Source organism: Sciurus vulgaris, assembly GCF_902686455.1.
Source record: "Sciurus vulgaris genome assembly, chromosome: 13".
Classification (NCBI taxonomy): domain Eukaryota; kingdom Metazoa; phylum Chordata; class Mammalia; order Rodentia; family Sciuridae; genus Sciurus; species Sciurus vulgaris.
The window spans coordinates 12,129,006-12,147,403 of record NC_136474.1 but is presented as its reverse complement, the minus strand read 5'-3'; the positions used below and the strand labels follow the sequence as shown (position 1 = coordinate 12,147,403).

General features: G+C 38.3%; 1 protein-coding gene across 1 annotated transcript in view; it reads left to right on the top strand.

Annotated features, from left to right (window-relative positions):
- The window catches only part of LOC306642973 (uncharacterized protein), a 43,093-nt gene extending 27,074 nt beyond the window's left edge, over positions 1–16,019 (top strand). The window contains exon 3 of the mRNA XM_079108847.1: positions 11,340–16,019. Coding sequence (XP_078964973.1) covers positions 11,340–13,672 — 2,333 coding nt within the window. The 3' untranslated portion in view covers positions 13,673–16,019. The remainder of the gene's footprint in view (positions 1–11,339) is intronic.
- The last annotated feature ends 2,379 nt before the right edge of the window (positions 16,020–18,398 follow it).

Genomic DNA, 18,398 nt, shown 5'->3' with positions numbered 1-18,398 from the left:
CCCTTTGTGGTGAACTTCTTTCTCAAGGTGATAAACATCCTTCACTTTAGATCAATGGTAGTTACAGCAGTTCTGTGGTATAAAATATCGTGACCTCTATCTTAAAGTCCATTTATTCCCTTATTTTCCACTCGTTTCCTTTACTTTTTAATGTACTTATTAGTGTACTGCATTTGTGTGTAAGAGTTTCTTCTTGTTTGCATGGTCACACATGGTGGCTGCAGTCTGCTCCATTTCAGTCCCTGTTTCCTCCCCTCTCCCCCCTTCCCCCGCCTCTGCTCCGGGAGTCTTCCTCCTGGTTGCCGCTTTGTTCTTTTACTAGTGCATCAGAGTTCAGTCTCATAGTTGGTCATTGTTGCATGATCATACACGTATGCAGTTTGGTTTGTTCCATTTCAGATCATGGTGCCTCTCTCTCCCCTCCTCTCGTCCTAGTCCCCTGCCTCTATTCTACCTACCTTCTATTCACTTATCAGCTTATTTTTAATTGGTGATTTATAGATAGACATAAAGGAGGAATTCCCTGTGCTGTATCTGCACACACAGGTAACAGAACACTGTCAGATTCTTTGCACATTTCCTTTTCTGTCCCCCTTTCCTCCCCTCGCTCTTCCTCTGCCTCACTGGTCTTCCCTTCTCCTTCAGGATATGGAACTCCTCCTTTCTCCTTGCTTTGTCCTAGTTTCTGCATATGAGGGAAAATATTTGACCCTTGACTTTCTGGGTCTGACTTATTTTACTTAGCATGAGATTCTCTGTTTCCATCCGTTTACCAGCAAATACCATAAATTCTTTCTTCTTTGTGGCTGAGTAAAGAACATGTGTGTATATGTTTTATAGATACCACATTTTCTTAATCATTTATCTGTTGGAGGTACCGGGGCTGGTTTTATAACTTGACTGTTCTGAATTGTGCTGCTGTAATCTCTGATGTGCCTATGTCACTAGAGTACACAGATTTTCCTGGGATAGTGGGGTCATTTGGTGCTTCCAGTCCTAGTTTTTGAGAGATCTGTGGTGCTTTCTGGGTTGATTTGTGGCCCCACCAGTCATGTATGAGCGCACCTTTTCCCTACGTCCTCACCGGCAGTTTTCTTCATGGTTGCCATTTTGACTAGAGTGGGGTGAAATCTCCTTGTAGTTTTGATTTGCATTTCCCAATTGCTGGGAAAGCTGATCATTTTATCGTAATTATTGGTTATTTACATTTCTTTTGAGAATTGTCTATTTAGCGTTTTGCTTTGGTTTGGTTTTGGGTTGTTTTTTTTTTTTTTTTTTTTTTTTTTTTTTGCTTATTTATTGATTGGGTTATTGCTTTTTGGTATTAGCAGCTTTTTGAGTTCTTTATATATTCAGGATATTGATTCCCTCTGAGGAGTACCTTGCAAAGATTTTCTCTCATTTCATAGACTCAATCATTTACTTTACTCTGCAGGAGCTTTTTAATTTGATTCCATTCAATTTATTGACTCTTGATCTCCTCCTCCCCCCTGCCCTCTACTGGGAATTGAACCAGTGGTGCTTTGGTGATTAAGCACATCCCCAGCCCATTTTACTTTTTTAAATTTTGAGGCAGGGTCTTGCTGTGTTGCAAACAGAAATAATTTGACTTCTTTTCCTCTTTGTAACATTTATCTTCGTTTCTCTGGCTGGAGTTTTAAGAACTATATTGACTGGGAGTGGTGAAAGTGGACATCCCTGTCTTGTTCCCAATTTTAGATGAAATACTTTCATTTTCTCCTTTCAGTAGGATATTGGCTTTGGGTTTGCCACATATAGCCTTTATAACGTTGAGATAAGTTCCTTCTATCCCTAGTTTTTTTCAGCATTTTTAACATGAATGGATTTTATCAAAGGCCTTTTCGGCATATATGGAGATAATTACATGATTCTTGGCCTTAATTCCCTTTTGTGGTGAATTATATTTATTGATTCATGTATTGATTTGTGAACCAGCTTGTACTCCTGGGATAAAACCAGCTTGATCATGGCGTACTGTCTTCTTGTTGTGTTTTTAATGTGGTTTGCTAATATTTTGTTAAGGATTTCTACATGTATGTACCTCAGGGATGTTGGTCTATAGTTTTCTCTCCTCCAGTTGTCTTTGTCTGGTTTTGGTATCAGGCCTACCAAGGATTGAACTCCTGGGCACTTAGTTACTGAGCTATGTCCCCAGCTCATTGTATTTTTTATTTTGAGACTTGGAATTGCTAAGTCTGAGGCTGGCTTTGAATTTATGATCCTCCTGCCTCAGCCTCTTGAGCTACTGGAATTATGCGTGTGCACCACCATGCTGGCTGGCATTTGGATCTTGTTTTTAATCCGTTCTGCCCACCTGTGACTCTTTAGTGCTGAGTTGAGACCATTTGCATTCATTGTTGTTATGGATAGTTGTTTGCTATATCCTGCTGTTATGTTTTGTTTCTTATATTTAATTTGATCTTTATTTTAATTGAGGTAGTTTCTCTTCTAGTTAGCTTTATCTATTTGGGTAAGTCTGCATTTGTTTTTGGGTTCTTCGGTATGTAATATACCTTTAAGTTTCTTTGTTGTGCTGCTTAGTGATTGTGACTATTTTAGTTTATCCTTATGAAAGTTTTTTTTCTTCATCAGTTCTGAAAATACCTTTGCTGAATATAGCAATCTTGGCTGGTATTTTTTCTTTTAAAGCTGGGACTGTCTCATGCCAGGCTCTCCTTTATTTTAGGATCTTGTTTAAGAAGTCAGAAATGAGCCTTATTGTTTTGTGTATAAATGTAAACTGATCTTTTTCTCTTCAACTTTTAATATTTTTCCTTATTTTCTATATTAGGCATTTTGATCATGATGTTTGTTGAAGAGGTTCTTTTATGATCTTGTCTATTTAGGATTTTATGTGTTTTTTATATGCGGCTATCTGTATTCTAAGATGAGGAAAGTTTTCTGCTTTATCTCACCAAAGCAGTTCTTAATGCCTTTACCCAGTATCTCTGTGTTCTTTTCCATTCCAGTGACTCTGCTTCAGTCTCTTGGTGTTTTCCCAGAGTTCTTATGTAGTCTGATCGTGGTCTTTTACTTTTTCCCCCTTTATTTAATACTGACTATTCAAGTTCACATACCCTGTCCTCAGGGTCTGAAGTTCTTTTTGCCACCCAGTGTAATCTGTTGGTGATGCTTTCAAGTGAATTTTTGATTTGATTCCTAGTGCCTTTTATTTCTAGGATTTGGGAAATGGTCTTTCCCCTGTGTTTGCTCTCTTCATTTGTTCCTTGGATCTACTTTTAGTTCATTAAACAATTTGATAATCAGTTTTTTTTATAGTCCTGGAATTTTGTTCCCTTCTTATCTGTGGGTTCCTTTGCTGGATGATGGTGAATTGGGTGGGGCTGGGGTGGGGCAGGTGGGGCATCACCTGTTTCCTCCTGCTTTCTGGGGGGTCTTGGACTTCTGCATGATCAAGATGTGTCCCTCTTGCATTCCTCTTTTGACATGTGTCCTTTGGTGTGTAGTTATCTTTTTTCCCTAGGGACCTCTGGCTGGTTTTGCCCCACCCCTTTGTTTTTGAGTATGATTAAATGTCTAAGAATGAGACCTAAGGCCCCCCCTCTGGTTGTTCCTACTTGGGCCCTGGTTGTTGGTTTGGGGTTTTTTTCTTCCCTCTTTTACATGTTGAGCTATGGTCGAGTTTTGAGTGGGGCTAGTTCATGTGGGGAGTGAGGTTTGTTGTTAGCTGGCTCAGTTGTATAGGTTGCTCAGCAGCAGAATCTGCTCTGTGAACTTAACGTGTCCCAGGCATTTCCTAGCTCCTCTTAGAGAAAGGAGAAGCAAGGAGTAGCGAAAATGTTAGCTACTAATGTGCAGCCGTAAGACAAATGTTCAGTGTCCGCTTCCTCATCTACAGACATTAGCTGCTGTCTACTGTGTTTTCTGCTGTATTAATAATCACAACAGGAATGGGGCTGGAATAGCAAACCATACAATTCTGTCAGGTAGGAGATACTAAAGTGAAGCAGACTGGGTAGGAAGGCAGGAGAAAGCTTGAAATATTCAACAGTGAACAGGAGAAGCAGGGACGAGCAGAAGAGAGCTATAAAGATGGAGGAGTGAAAAATAACTACAAGTAATCAGAAAAAGAGAATGATGTAATAGGAAAATTTGTCTATTAGTGGGGAAAGAGTGAACAAAAACCAAGGTGTAAGCAACCAAAAATAAGATCAAAACTATTCAAAACTACAAAAAATCTGACCACACTAAAGTTAAACCTAGACTAAATGATAAATGAGTGAAAAAGCAAGCAATTAAAATGAAAGAAAAGTTATATAAATACATACACATATGTTTTCAGACCTATCAGTGCTTCAAGGACACAGATGGGAAAAAGTAAAATAACAGGGAAGGTAGGACTGGAAAACGGTCAATGAGGACGAGGGCTTGTTGTGTGGGGTGACCAGGTTGGGTGTCTGGGTGTCTACAGCTTGTGCTGCTGTGCCTTTGTTAAGTTGCAGATGGACATGACCCTTTATTTTTTTAGGTGTGTTTCTCTGTGGTGCTGAGGATGGAACCCAGTGCCAGCGGTGGCTCTCGTGCCTTCTCTTGCACACAGGATGAGCAGCCGGGGCTGGCGACAGGTGCACTGGCACACGGGGCTGGCGTGGGGCTTTACGGGAGCTTCGCTAGGTGAGGCTGTGCTGGGCGGCCCTCGGAGTCGTGGGTGTGTGTTCGAGGTCCTACCTGCACCCTGTGTTGGGCAGATGATCTCTCTGCTGGAGTCTGGGTCTTGGACATTTTGAAGTGAGAGGCCTGGCCCCCGCAGACCTGGAGGCAGGTGCCGCTGTGCGTCTGGTTACTGGCGCCCTTCCCGTGTTCTCAACGCCAGCTGCAAAAGGGCGTCTCTCTCCCTGTGTCCCAGACGGGATCACCCTAGGCGCAGTGCGGGTCTCAGTCACGCAGGTCCAGGCAGCTCTGGACCCACAGCCGGCAGCTGCAGGGTCACACTAGTCACTTCCTTTATGGCTTCGGGATTTTCTGCAGCAGCTTGAGAATGGTTCCCGCACCGCAGGCCTCTGCCCTGGACTGAGGGGATTTGTTGCTTTTCACTCAGCAAATTCCCCCACCAACTCAGGGTTAATAGGATCGGCCTCCCTCTCTTCCCACAGTTTCTAAGCTGATTTAAATCTCTGCACTTTCCTGTCTTTCTTCCTGTTCTCCCCACCCCTCAGCAAGGGGCTGGTGCAACTCTGACATATCATTTTTCATATTGTGTTCAAAGTGTCTGACTCTGTCCCTCTGATTAATTTACTCTTCAGGTTTTGATCTCATCGGCTTCCCTCGTCCCCTGCCTCACTATGATGCAGTGTTCCTGTTGAGTAAGTCCTGTGTTGAGGGCAGTGCTGGGCAGTGCACGCCTCTCATCCACCATCTTTGGTGGATTTCTTTACTTTTGATAGTTGGAAGTCAAGTGCAGGATCTGCAGATTCAAAACGCTTCCTTAGTATTCTAATGGGTCTGTCAAGAAACAACATTTGAAAAAAAATATTTTCTAGGCTCTTTTATTAAACCTTTTTCTAATGAGCATGGTTCTAGGATAGAAACATTGGTAGTTACTTTCCATTTTCTGGTTGAGAGGTCTTGCTGTCTAAGCCATCCCTGGCCACCTTCTGGAGCAAAGGAAAGAGCCGTCAGATGTGAACAGAGAAGAGTAGCCTTGTATGTACCCAGTCAAGCAGAAGTGGATGGAGCAGAGGACAGCTGAGAGATCCCCATGTCCTGGGGAAAGCCACGCTTTAAAGGGTGAAGCTTTGATCCAATGAAAATGTTTCTTCAGAAACCTAGGTTTATTTCTCTTTGTGTCACAGACATGTTCTGCTCTGTCTTCATCATGATTTAAAATACTTTAAAACGCCTTGCATTCTAGTGATTTCCCCCAGTACATTCAAAGTAACAGCCAGAGTACTCCCCTCTGCCTGTGAGGGTTTGCATGATCTGGCAATTCTTCATTGTTCTTCGGGGTCTCCAGAAAGTGTGCACATTTCTGAATATGTTCAGGTTGAGCAATTGTAATGTCTTAACGGTATAAATCATTTTCTCTGATATGATTTATATATTCATTCAGATTTTCTCATCAGCATTATTTATGAATGCTTATAATGGATTTTCTGTGAAACTTTTCTGCCAAATTAATGAATGTCAGTGATTCAGATGCCTGCTCTTTACGGGTACATAGTCAGAGTTAAAACTTGAACATATATAGGATTTTTATAATACGATTATTCAGAATTTTGGGGGTTAAAGTTTCTCTTTTTCCTGATTCCTTTTTTGTGTTCCATTTTTAGAGTAGTTTCTATGTTGTAGATTGAATTTCCTTTGGTTAATAATGTTTTTATTCATTTATTTTTGTCTTTATTTTTGGCCAACCCAGGGCTTTGTAAATGCCAGGCAAACAATTTGCCACTGAGCTACATCCCAGCCCTTATTTTTTTACCCATATATTATGATCAGGTGGAGATTTTAATTATTTTACACTTTAGGACAAACGTAAGGTGAAATTAAAATATGCATAAACCGTGTGCCTGTTGTCACTGAGATTATATATGCTTTTATTTGCTTATACAAATATTGTCCATGTTTCATTTATGATTTGTATATTGTATCTCAATTGATTCCTTGTCCTGTATAGGTGCGTATTCATGGAAATACAGTTTTATCAAGTAAGTATTCGGACACGTGCACATGCTGAAGAGGGAACCTGGGGTGCTGTGGTACCGAGCCACGTCCCCAGCCCCATTTCATCTTTATTTCGAGACAGGTTCCTGCTAAGGCGTTGAGGCTGGCCTCTGATTTGCAGTTGTCCTACCTTGGCCTTCCTGGTGGCTGGCATCGCTGGCATGTGCACTGTCTGTATTGTGATGAATCTCTTTTATTTTTTTGTCCAGGAACAAATTCTGTTTTATGTAGTTTTTCAAATTTTAATTGTGATCTAAATGACATAAAATAAAGCTTACTGGTTTTTGTTTTCGATTGTGGTTTTGGTATCAGGGATTTAACGAAGGGGCGCTTAACCACTGAGCTACATCCCCAGCCCTTATTTTTTATTTAGAGACAGGGTCTTGCTAAGTTGATAAAGACCTCTCACTAAGTTGCTGAGGCTGGCTTTGAATTTGCAGTCCTCCTGCTTCAGTCTCCTGAGCCTCTGGGATGACACTCCTGTGCCACTGCGTCTGGCTTAGATGGTATCTTTTTAAAGTAGAAAGGTATTTCATAGTTTCTACATTCTACATTGCCTTCATCCACTCATGTTAAGGGACCTTTGGTTTATTTCTACCTGTTGGCTCTATTGAATGATCATTGGTATCAAAGTATATTTTTATTTGCCCCACATATGTGAGGATTTGTTACTATCCATTCTGCTCCGTTCCATTTGTCTATTTGTCTGACTTTATGTCAGTTTTAAACTATTATCATAGTTTCAAATAATGTTTTTTAAATTAGGGAATCATGATTTTTCCAAGTTTATTTGTGTTTTGAATGTTTTTTATTTGTTTTTGGACCCTTGAGATTCCATACAATTTTTAAAAATTCTGTTAACGTATAAAATAATATTGGGATTTTGATAGCTATTATAAAGTGTCTCTAGATCCCTTTGGGTCGTACAGATATCTTTTAATTTTATCTTCCAGTTCTTAAACAAGACCATCTTCAAGAGTTTGTTCTTTAATTGCCACCTGTTACTATGTGTGGGCATTTCCATTTTTTATTTCTAATTTTATTTTTATATTTATTAATGTTTGTTTTGTGTTTTTAAATTGGTCTATCCAGAATATTTCATGAACTATTAAGAAGATTGACTCTAAGTCTAATTGCTATGTAATAATTTTTGAAGTTTTCTAACTCCTGATTACCATTGTATCTGGTTTTAGTTTTCATTACAGTAAGTGGGGATTGATTTCTCCTAGTATTATTGTGTTGCTTTCTGTTTCTTTAATTTGCTCAAATTTGCTTTCTATATTTGAGAAGTGCAGGCGAGTTGCATACGTGTTTACTGTTTCTGTAGTGTCTTAGAGAAGGGTCCCTTTTATTATATGATATTCTACTGTGTTTTGTGAAAGTTTTTTCACTTAAAATGTATTTTATTTCATATAACTTTTGTTTTAGATCTGTTTTACTTAATGTAATTATTGCCACCTTTGCTTTCTTTAATTCACTTTTTCATTAAATATCCTTTTCATCCTTTCGCTTTTACTCTGTGACCTTAGACCTAAATAGCCTAGAAGTTATGTAAGAGCAAATACATTTTAAGTGAAAACACTTTGATAAGAGACAAAGAAAAATATAAAGGTAAAAGGGACCATCTTTAGGATACTACAAAAATAGTATGTATATGTGTAATTCATTAGTCTTGGACAATATAGAAAGCCAGACTGAGAGAGTGAAAAATGACATTCAAAGCAGCCAGCTGGCTATTTGGGAGTTTAACCCAGTTAGTCACCTTATGTGTACTGATCGGTGGCTAATAATAATTCACTTACACTTAAATGTATTACTTAAATATGTTACTCTTGCCATTTTTAAGTTATTTGTTATAGTTGCTTTTTCTACTTTGCTTTAATTTGTGGTTCATTGAGTTTTACAGTGACATGCTTTGGTTTCTCCCCTCGTTCCCTTTATATCTTCTATTCTTACTTATTTTTTTCATTATATTGGGATTATAATAAACAGCACTTTAAGCTTATGGGATATTTTGAAGTGATAACAAGTCAGTGACAATTCTGTGTAAAAATCATTGTCTTTAAATGTTCTCTTAGTGTTAGGTTATTGAGGTCACAGCTATTTTGAAATGGCATGTGCCTTAACAGAGGTGCGATGATTTTGTGCTTTTTGTCTTTTAAATTCTGAAGCGAAATCAAGTGTTTTATGCACCACCATTACAGTTCTTTAGAATCCTATGCTTTTTTTTTTTTTTTTTTTCCACAGAAAGCTTTAAAATTTCAAATTACTCGTATTGCTGTGTAGATTTATTTTATTTCCAATGGGAAGGATTCCCTTTAGTATATCTTGTAAGGTCTAGTGGTAAGGAACCTTTGAGCATTTGCATATCTTAAAAGTCTTTATTTTCACCTTTGAAGGATTATATTTCTTGGTGTAATATTTGTGGTTCCTGTTTTGTTTGACTGCATCCCCCTGTTCTTTTCTGGAAATCTGCTAAGACAGACACTAAAACATATAGTATTATATACAGGTGATACCCTCTTTTCTGTTGGTCCTCTCAAAATTTTCTGACTTTGAAACTTTGATTATAATGTGCTTTATATTCAATCTTTTGCTTTATTCTAGAAATAATTGAAATTCCTAAAGTTGGATATTTGTTGTTTTCCTCATATTTCTAATTTCTCAAACTTAAAAAAATATTTTTATAGATGGACATAGTACTTTTAATTACTTTTATGTGGTGCTGAGGATCAAACCCAGTGCCTCACATGTGTTAGGCAAGTTCTATACCATTGAGTCACAACCCAGCCCTCAAACATTATTTCTTAAGGAATTCTATTACACAGTTTCTATTTACTTATATTGAAAATTTTTTGTCTGAATTGCATTTTTTTTTTTTTTTTGGTTGCTGTTGTTCCTGTTTAGTTCTTTAAACATCTTTCAAATGGCTATTTAGTGTTCTTTTAGTAGTTCATAATTGTCAGTTTCCTAATGGTCAGTTCCTATTTTATTTTGTTACTTTGATTGAGCCATTTTTCACTTTTTTCTTTGTGTTCCTGTTATTTTTCACTGGACATTTTCCACTTGAAACCAGCCAGCAGATTATGAAAGTCAATTTGGAAATGAGTATGACAGTTACTAAGTAAATAAAAAATAGGCCAGATGTAATGACACATGTCTATAATCCTAGCTAGTTGGGAGGCTGAGACTAGAGGTTGCAAATTTGAGATGAGTCTTGGCAGCTAATGAAACCTGGCCTCAAAAAAAAAATTATATATGTGTATATTTTAGTTTCTATACATGCATATATATTATATATACATATACACTTTAAAAAGTGGGGACTGAAAATAGAGCTCAGTGTAAAGCAGCTCTGGGTTTGATCACAAATATCCTCTCCCCCACCCTCCACCTGCAAAAAAAAAAAAAAAAAAAGAAATAAGGCAGAAGGTCAGTTTCTGCATCAGTAGACTCACGTGGAATCTGAGAAAGTAGGACTCAAACTTCATATAAAATGTGGTTCCAGGGCCTGGAACTTAGGGGGCTGCTGTAATGTTAGTCACAGGGTGCAAGATTTCATCCTAATGAGTGTAAGGAGGTCAAGAGTTCTGCTGTACAAAAGGTGAGTGCTATTTTATTTTTCTCTGAGGAGTGATGCCCTGGGGTCCTTGACCACGAGCCTACATCCCCAGCCTGTTTATTTGTTTATTTATTTAGAGACAGTCTAAATCAGTTACCAAGGCTGGTCTTGAACTAACAGTCCTCTTGCCTCAGCTGCTTGAGTCACTGGGATTACAACTGTGCACCACCATGCCTGGGAAGTAGAGTGTGTGCTTTAGTAAATGCTACTAGGATGGATGTACAGCTTTCTAAGAATAAAAATGCTGATTATTCAAAATAATGCATGTGTTGGTTAGGTTTAGTCATTTTACCTTTAAGATATATACTTGAAAACATCATGATAAATAAAGGTTAATTTTTCAGTGAAATCAATAAACAGCAAAAGTTGAAACGATTGTAAAGCGAGTCTTTGTGGTTGACCTATGGTTGACTTCATCTGGGTGGTACTAATGTCTGCTGTGTGAGATGGTCGCTGCCTCAGTTTTGTTTTCAGGATATTTCTCTAGAAGTGTATATGTATTTTTCCCATCATAAAGGTTTGTCCATATCTCTTAAGAGCCCAATGGTTCTTCTGCTCTATAGCGTTTCTGTGGTACTGTCACCCCAGATCTACCTATTGTCTCCAGGTCTCTGTATAGACAGAAACCAGTTTTTAGAAAGCCCCCAAGAAAGCCAGAAATATTTGCATGCTTCTCTCTTCCCTTTTCCTACTGAGAGAGAAGGTGTTGCTGGTTTTCCCTCATTGCACGTGCTCTGTTGTGCAGCTGAGTGGTGTGGTTCCTTCCTCTCCGGCATGCCTCTTCAGTGGTGGGCTCATCTGCGGTGGTCGAACTCTCAGGTGGTCTTGAAGATGCTTGCACATCAGTTTCGTCAGTGTGTGCTTGTCGAGTCCATGTACTTCTGGGATAAGGATAACCATGGATTTACTGTGCTGCTCCCCAGTGATTCCCCACCTTCGTGTAATTTCATATATTTGCAAATTATTCTCACTAGTCTAGAAAGTGAAATAATTGGTTATTTTTTATTTCTTTCAGCTATATATTCTCATCAAGTCCAAGACTTTTTGCCAGAGCAGGGATTAAAACATTTATTTGAAAAAGTGATCAAGGGAAGATATGGAGCCCATGGCGTTGAAAATTTACACCTTAGGAAAAATGGGGAAGGTGTCAGAGAGAGTGAAGGTCCGAAACCTTGTCATGATGAACATAGCAAATGTCTGGTGACTGTCCATAATGAAAACTTCAGTGTCAGCAGACACCAGGAACACGTAACATCTCAGAAAGCAGCTCACTCTATCCCCGTCACCTTTGAGGAACTCGGTGTGTTCTTAAATGTGTATCCGCAGCCGTTTTTGAACCATACCTTCCCTCTGAAAGGAAACTTGGAAAACCTGGAATGGAGTCTGTCCCAAGCTTCAGTTAACAACATGAACAATTTCAGTTGCAGCATTGGTTTAAACTTTTACTCAAACATTTGTATAGATAAGAGATTTAGAAATAAAGAACAGATTTCTGAATGCGATCCCTTTGAGTGTCACTTCACAAAAAGTCTGCTATTTTGCAATCAACAAACAGTTCTTCCTTGTGCCAAAACATACAATTTTAATAAAGGTGGGGAGGTTCATTCTTCCCCATTATTGCTTAATCAAAATTCAGATAAAGATACTTGGAAAGTCCTGTATGTTTATAATAAAACCTCCAAGACCTTTAGCCAACTCTCTTCCCTACGTAACTACCAGTATATTTATATTGGTGGAAAAAATTTTGAATGCAGTGAAACTCATGAAAATATTAACTTTGGTTCAAATCCTGGAAAAAACCATTGCGTTCATTTTACAAAGAACTTTGGCAAAGTTAGTAAACGTGGGAAAGTCTGTCATCAGAGCTCAAAAGTTAGTATCCATTCAGATACCCATATTGAAGACAAACCTTACAAATGCAAAGAATGTGAAAGGACTTCGAAGAAAATGTCAAGCCTTACTCAACACAGAAGATTTCATACTGGAGAGGAGCCCTACAAACTTAAAGAATGTGTCAAAGCTTTCAATCAAAGCTCAAACCGTATTAGTCATCAGAGAATTCAAAATGGAGTGAAGCCCTACAAATGTAAAGACTGTGGAAAAGCATTTAATATAAGCTCACACCTTATTAAACACCAGAGAATTCATACTGGAGAGAAGCCCTACAAATGTAAAGACTGTGGCAAAGCTTTTAACCAAACCTCAACCCTTACTCAACACCGGATGATCCACACTGGAGAGAAACCGTACAAGTGCAAAGAATGTGGCAAAGCTTTTAATAGAAACTCAAACCTTACTCAACACCGGAGGATCCATACTGGAGAGAGACCATACAAATGCAAGAAATGTGGCAAAGCTTTTAAGGAATGTTCACACCTTATTAAACACCAGAGAATTCATACTGGGGAGAAGCCCTATAAGTGTAAAGAATGTGGAAAACCCTTTAAAGACTGTTCAGCCCTTACTCAACACCAGAGGATCCACACTGGAGAGAAACCCTACAAATGCAAAGAATGTGGGAAAGCCTTTAATCGAAACTCAAACCTTACTCAACACCAGAGGATCCATACTGGAGAGAGACCATACAAATGCAAGAAATGTGGCAAAGCTTTTAAGGATTGTTCGCACCTCATTCAACACCACAGGATTCACACTGGGGAGAAGCCCTACAAGTGTAAAGAATGTGGCAAAGCTTTCAAGCAAATTGCAACGCTTACTCAACACCAGAAGATTCATAGTGGAGAGAGACCGTACAAATGTAATGAATGTGGCAAAGCCTTTAGGGATTCTCTAACACTTACTCAACATCACTGGATTCATACTGGACAGAAACCCTACAAATGCAAAGAATGTGGTATGACTTTTATTCGGACCTCACACCTTAATAAGCACCAGAAAATTCATACTGGAGAGAAGCCCTTTGAGTGTCAGGAGTGTGGCAAAGCTTTTAAACGAAGTTCACACCTTACTCAGCACCAGAGAATTCATACTGGAGAGAAGCCCTACAAATGTAAGGACTGTGGCAAAGCTTTTACTCAAAACTCAAACCTTATTGGTCACCAGAGAATTCATACTGGAGAGAAGCCCTACAAATGTAAAGACTGTGGCAAAGCATTTAATATAAATTCACACCTCATTAGTCACCGGAGAATTCATACGGGGGAGAGGCCCTACAAATGTAAAGAATGTGGCAAAGCATTTAATCAAACATCAACCCTTACTCAGCATCAGAGGATCCACACGGGAGAGAAGCCCTACAAATGCAAAAAGTGTGGCAAAGCCTTCAAGTCTTGTCCAACCCTTACTCGACACCACAGGACTCACACTGGAGAGGACCACTCCAAATGAAGAGATGCTGAGCGCTTAATCAGATCTGAGTCCTCCTCAGCCTCAGGATTCGTGCTGGAGAGGGACCGCATAGCGTGGGGGACATGGCAACCCCTGGAGTCGTTCAGTCTGCTCGACACCAGAGAATGCACAGCAAGAGCAGTGCTGAAGAGGTGATGCGCCATGACTGTTGGGGTTTCACACGTTCTTCAACATCAGGAAACTCACATCGCGTCAGAACCTTGTGGACGAAGTGTCTGGAAAGACCTTTGTCCAAAACATATGCCTTAGATGCGGCAAAATGTTTATAATGGAGATCAAATCTTGACAAATGAAAAAATTATAGCAAAGTCTTTATATCTAGATGTATATGAGAATTATTAATAGAGAAAAATCCTGTAAAAACAGATATGTGGCATTGCCTTTAACTGTTGATAAAAATTTACAGAACATCATTAGTTGATGTGATAGAAATTAACCCTCAGATCAGAATAGTGATAGTGCATCTCTAGAAAGATATCAACTTATAAAGATTACGTAAGTATATTCAGTCGTGAATGTTGAAGAAATTATAATTCTCACTTAGAAATTATATCAGAAGACTCATTAATGGAATTTTCCATCTGTATTTTTCTGAAGACTGTGATGGAATTTGAAATAGTTAACGTTCATGCATAATATTAATAAAGTGTTTCAAGTAAAGTGAATGCTTCTAAACGTGTTAACACTGTTCTGTTGAGTCAGGTGTTATTCTGCCAGGCATAAAAGAATTTTACTTTCCTAAAGGTTATAGGTAACAGGTAATAAAAGGTATTATTTGGTATAAATGGTCCTTACACCATTTAGGCAGTGTAATTAAGCTTCAAATTGTGTGGCAAGTATTATCACAAATTGTATTTTAAATAGTTCTCCTTTTTATAATTAGTTGTACATTTAAGATGTTATGGGAGAGAGAGAAATGCCAAGAAGTCCAGATTTCTGTATCTTCAGTTTTACCCTGTAGTATTTTTTCCACATGTCACTTCTGGGTATCAACAAAACACAAACATTGGTTTGATTGAAGTTGACTTAATTGTACAAATGTTCTAATCTTATGGTGAATCTCATGGTAAGAGCACCTGAAAGCACCAACTGTGTGCAAGTGTTCACTTTAGAAAAGGGAAGCAACTGAAAGAATTTCAAGATTGGTGATGATTTACTAGTAATCTGGAAACTTCAGGTATCTGAAAAAAAAAATTCATTTTAAATACACTGATCTCATTTCTCCAAAGTGTCATTGTTCTTGTTTTATAATCTCAGGCCAGTTCTGACTTTTCTCCCTTCATGTTTTCTCATTCTACACTTAACATATGACTGACTCGTTTGAATGTTATGAAACACCTCTTGATCACCTGCTCAGGGATTTTAAGAATGATTGTTAGAACATTTAGTGTTATTTAGAAACAGTTCAAAGATACAATGAGCATGTTAACATACATTTTATTTTATCAGCGTATTCCATTATTTCCCTCTCAATGGGAGAATGCTTGGTCATTGTAATTTTCTTTTCTTTTTAGTTTGTTATGTTAAATCATAAAATTTAGTGGATTCACTGAGCCAGTTTGTTTTAGATTAAAACTAAGTGGAATGCGTAGCATAACCTTCACAGTTTTCCACAGTGGCTGCACAAATTTGCAACTACCAACAGTGCATAAGTCTTTTTTCTCCACATCTGCATGAACGTTCATTATTTATTTCCTCTTGGAAAACAGCTGTTCTGACTGCAGTGAGGTGGAATCTCACTGTGGCCTTGATTTGCATTTTCCTGAAGGTTCATCATTTCAGCATTTTATCAGCCATTTGGATCGTTTTGGAAGAGTGGTCAGATAGTTGCCCACTTTTAGATCGGATCACATGTTTTTTTAGTGTCCCAGTTTTAGTTTTTTTGCATGTTCTGCATATTATTCATACACTGCATGAGTGTCAGAGATGTTTTGTGAGTCATCTCCACGCTTCTCATCTCTCCACTCTTTTAGTTGTTTTCTTCGCTCTGCACAGCCTTTTTGGTTCATGATCCCATTTGTTTATTTCTGTGTTTGTCTTTGATGCTTTTAGGGTCATATAAAAAAATCTTTGCCCATACCATAAGTCTTGAAGTGTTTCCCCTATTGTATTCTTGTATTTTCAGTGATTAAGGTAATATATTGGGAGTCAGGTGCAGTGGTGCAAACCTGTAATCCCAGTAACTACAGAGGCTGAGGCAGGAGGATGGAGTTCCAGCCAGCCTCAGCAACTTAGTGAGGCCCTCAGCAACTCAGACCCTGTCTAAATATTACAAAGGGCTGCGGATGTGGCTCAGTGGTTAAGCACCCAGGGTTCAATCCCTGCTCCCCCCCCCCAACACAAAAAGGAAAAAAAAGGTAATAAATTGGGGTCTTTGGTTCATTTTGAGTTGATTTTAGGCAATGAGAGATAAAGGTCCAATTTAATTGATTCCTGAAGGTGTATATACTAAGATTGGGAATTGGTAAGTACAGTCTTCCAGTTTTGTACTTTTTTGAAGAGTATTGAGTATACACGATTCCCTTTACATCAATATTAATCAGTGGATCACATTTAAAATTCAAGAAAATGATAGGTGGAAATTTTGGTGGGTTTGCATTGATGTGTGCATCTTACTGAGATTTGCCATTTTAACATTAAATCTTACAAATATGGGATGCTTTTCTATTTACTTAGTTCTTTTTCAGAAAGTTTTTTTTAGTTGTAGATGAAAACAACTGTTTGTTTTTGTGTTGCTGAGGATTGAACCCTGGGCCTCACATGTGCCAAGCGAGCGCTCTGCTACCGAGCAGTGACCCCAGCCCTTACTTAGTCTTTTTAAAAATCTTTCAGTGGGATGTTTAGTGTCCAGTGACTTGCAAGTTTTTCATAAATTCATTGCTAAATATTTTAATTATTTGATACTGTCATAATTTACTGAAATTGAATTTATTCTTTGTATATTATCTTGGATTCTGCAGCCATGCTGCACTTCTTTTTTAGTTCGTTTGTGAAATCCTGATGGTTTTCTAAACACAAAGCCATTTACTCTGCTAATAGCTCACCTGGATGTCGTTTATTGTTTCTTTGATTACTGATCCAATCTCTTGTTATAGGTATCCACTCCTTTTTTAAGTCAGTTTTCATAATTTTGTTTTTAAGAATTTGCCCACATCATCTAGATTTTCTCAGCTATTGACATAAGGTTGTTCACAGCATTCTCTTGAAATTATTTTTGTGTGAATTCAATATTGATGTCCCCAGTTTTATATAAATTTGATAATTTGAGTCTTCTCTATTTTCTTGGTTAGTCTAACAGTCAATTTTTTCAATCTTTACAGGAACCAGTTATTTTTCAGTGATCCTGTTTTCTGTTCTCTAATTTTTCTTTTTATCTCTGCCCAGGTCTTCATTATATTCACCTTCTGCTAGCTTTGGATTTAGCCTAGTCTTTTCCTTAAAGTGTAGATGTAAGTTGTTCATTTACCTTTTATAATGTAAGGTTTTATAGCTATAAATTTTTTTCTCACCTTGTTGGAATATTACCTTTTTCATTCAGCTTAAAGTATTTTCTAATTTTACTTTAATTTCTTCTTTATGCTGTTTAATTTGCACATATGTTCTAATTTTGTAGTTTTCCTTTTGTTATTTTTTCCTGGCTTCTTTTATTATGATCACAAAAGATGTGTAGTCTTATCTCAGTCTCTGTTATTGGCACTTAAAATGTTCTGAGACCCAGATATGGCCCATCTGGGCAGTGTTCCAGGAGCGTTTAGAAAAACTGTGCACTCTGCCAGCTGGACACAGTCCTCCACAGCTCATGTAGTTCTGCTTGGCTGATAACGTTCAGCCCTTCTTGTAAAATTGGTCTTTTTTCTAGTGACTGTCCTTGTTGAAGTGGGGTTCTACTGTATCCATCCATTTTCATAGGATTCCTTTTTCCTTTGATTCCGATAGTTTCATACATGTATTTTGGGACTCTTGGTAGGTGTATAAGTATTCACAACCATCACATCTCAAGAGGTCTGCCATTTTGCTAATGTGTGACTGACTCTCTCTTCTCCAACAGCTTTTTTCTCTAGAACATTTTGTCTGCTGTTCACCAAGCTGTTACAGCTGCCTCATGCTGGTTATTTGTGTAGCACTTTTCATTCTCATCCTATTTGTGTTTTTAAATCTAAAGTGAATCTTTTATGCACAGCTGGATATTTTTTATGTAGCACTAGATTAAATCCAGGGGTGCTCTACTACTGAGCTACATCCCCAGCTTTTAGTTTATTATCTATTTGTGTTCTTTTAAAATTTTTTTTAAAAAATATTTTTAGTTGTCGATAGACCTTTAATTTACTTATGTATGGTGCTGAGGATCGAAAACCGGACCTCACATGTGCTAGGCAAGTGCTCTTCCACCCAGCTCCAGTCCTGTTTCTTTAGTTACTTTGGAGACGGCATTGCTGAGTTGGTGAAGTGTGCACGTGTCCATTCTCAGCCTCCTGAGTTGCTGGGACTACAAGTGTGTTCTACCACATCCTGCTTGGTCCATTTGTGCATTATTTGAGTTTAAAATAATACTGATGGGAAAACACTGCAAACCAGCCAGCTGTCGAGTGATGCCACGTGTAGCACTTTCTCCCGTTGGTGCCGTAGCAAAAATAAAATGGGAACAGGTGTCAATAGACACAGGTGCCTTCGCTGTCTTCCAGATTCTTGTACATGTGGAACATCT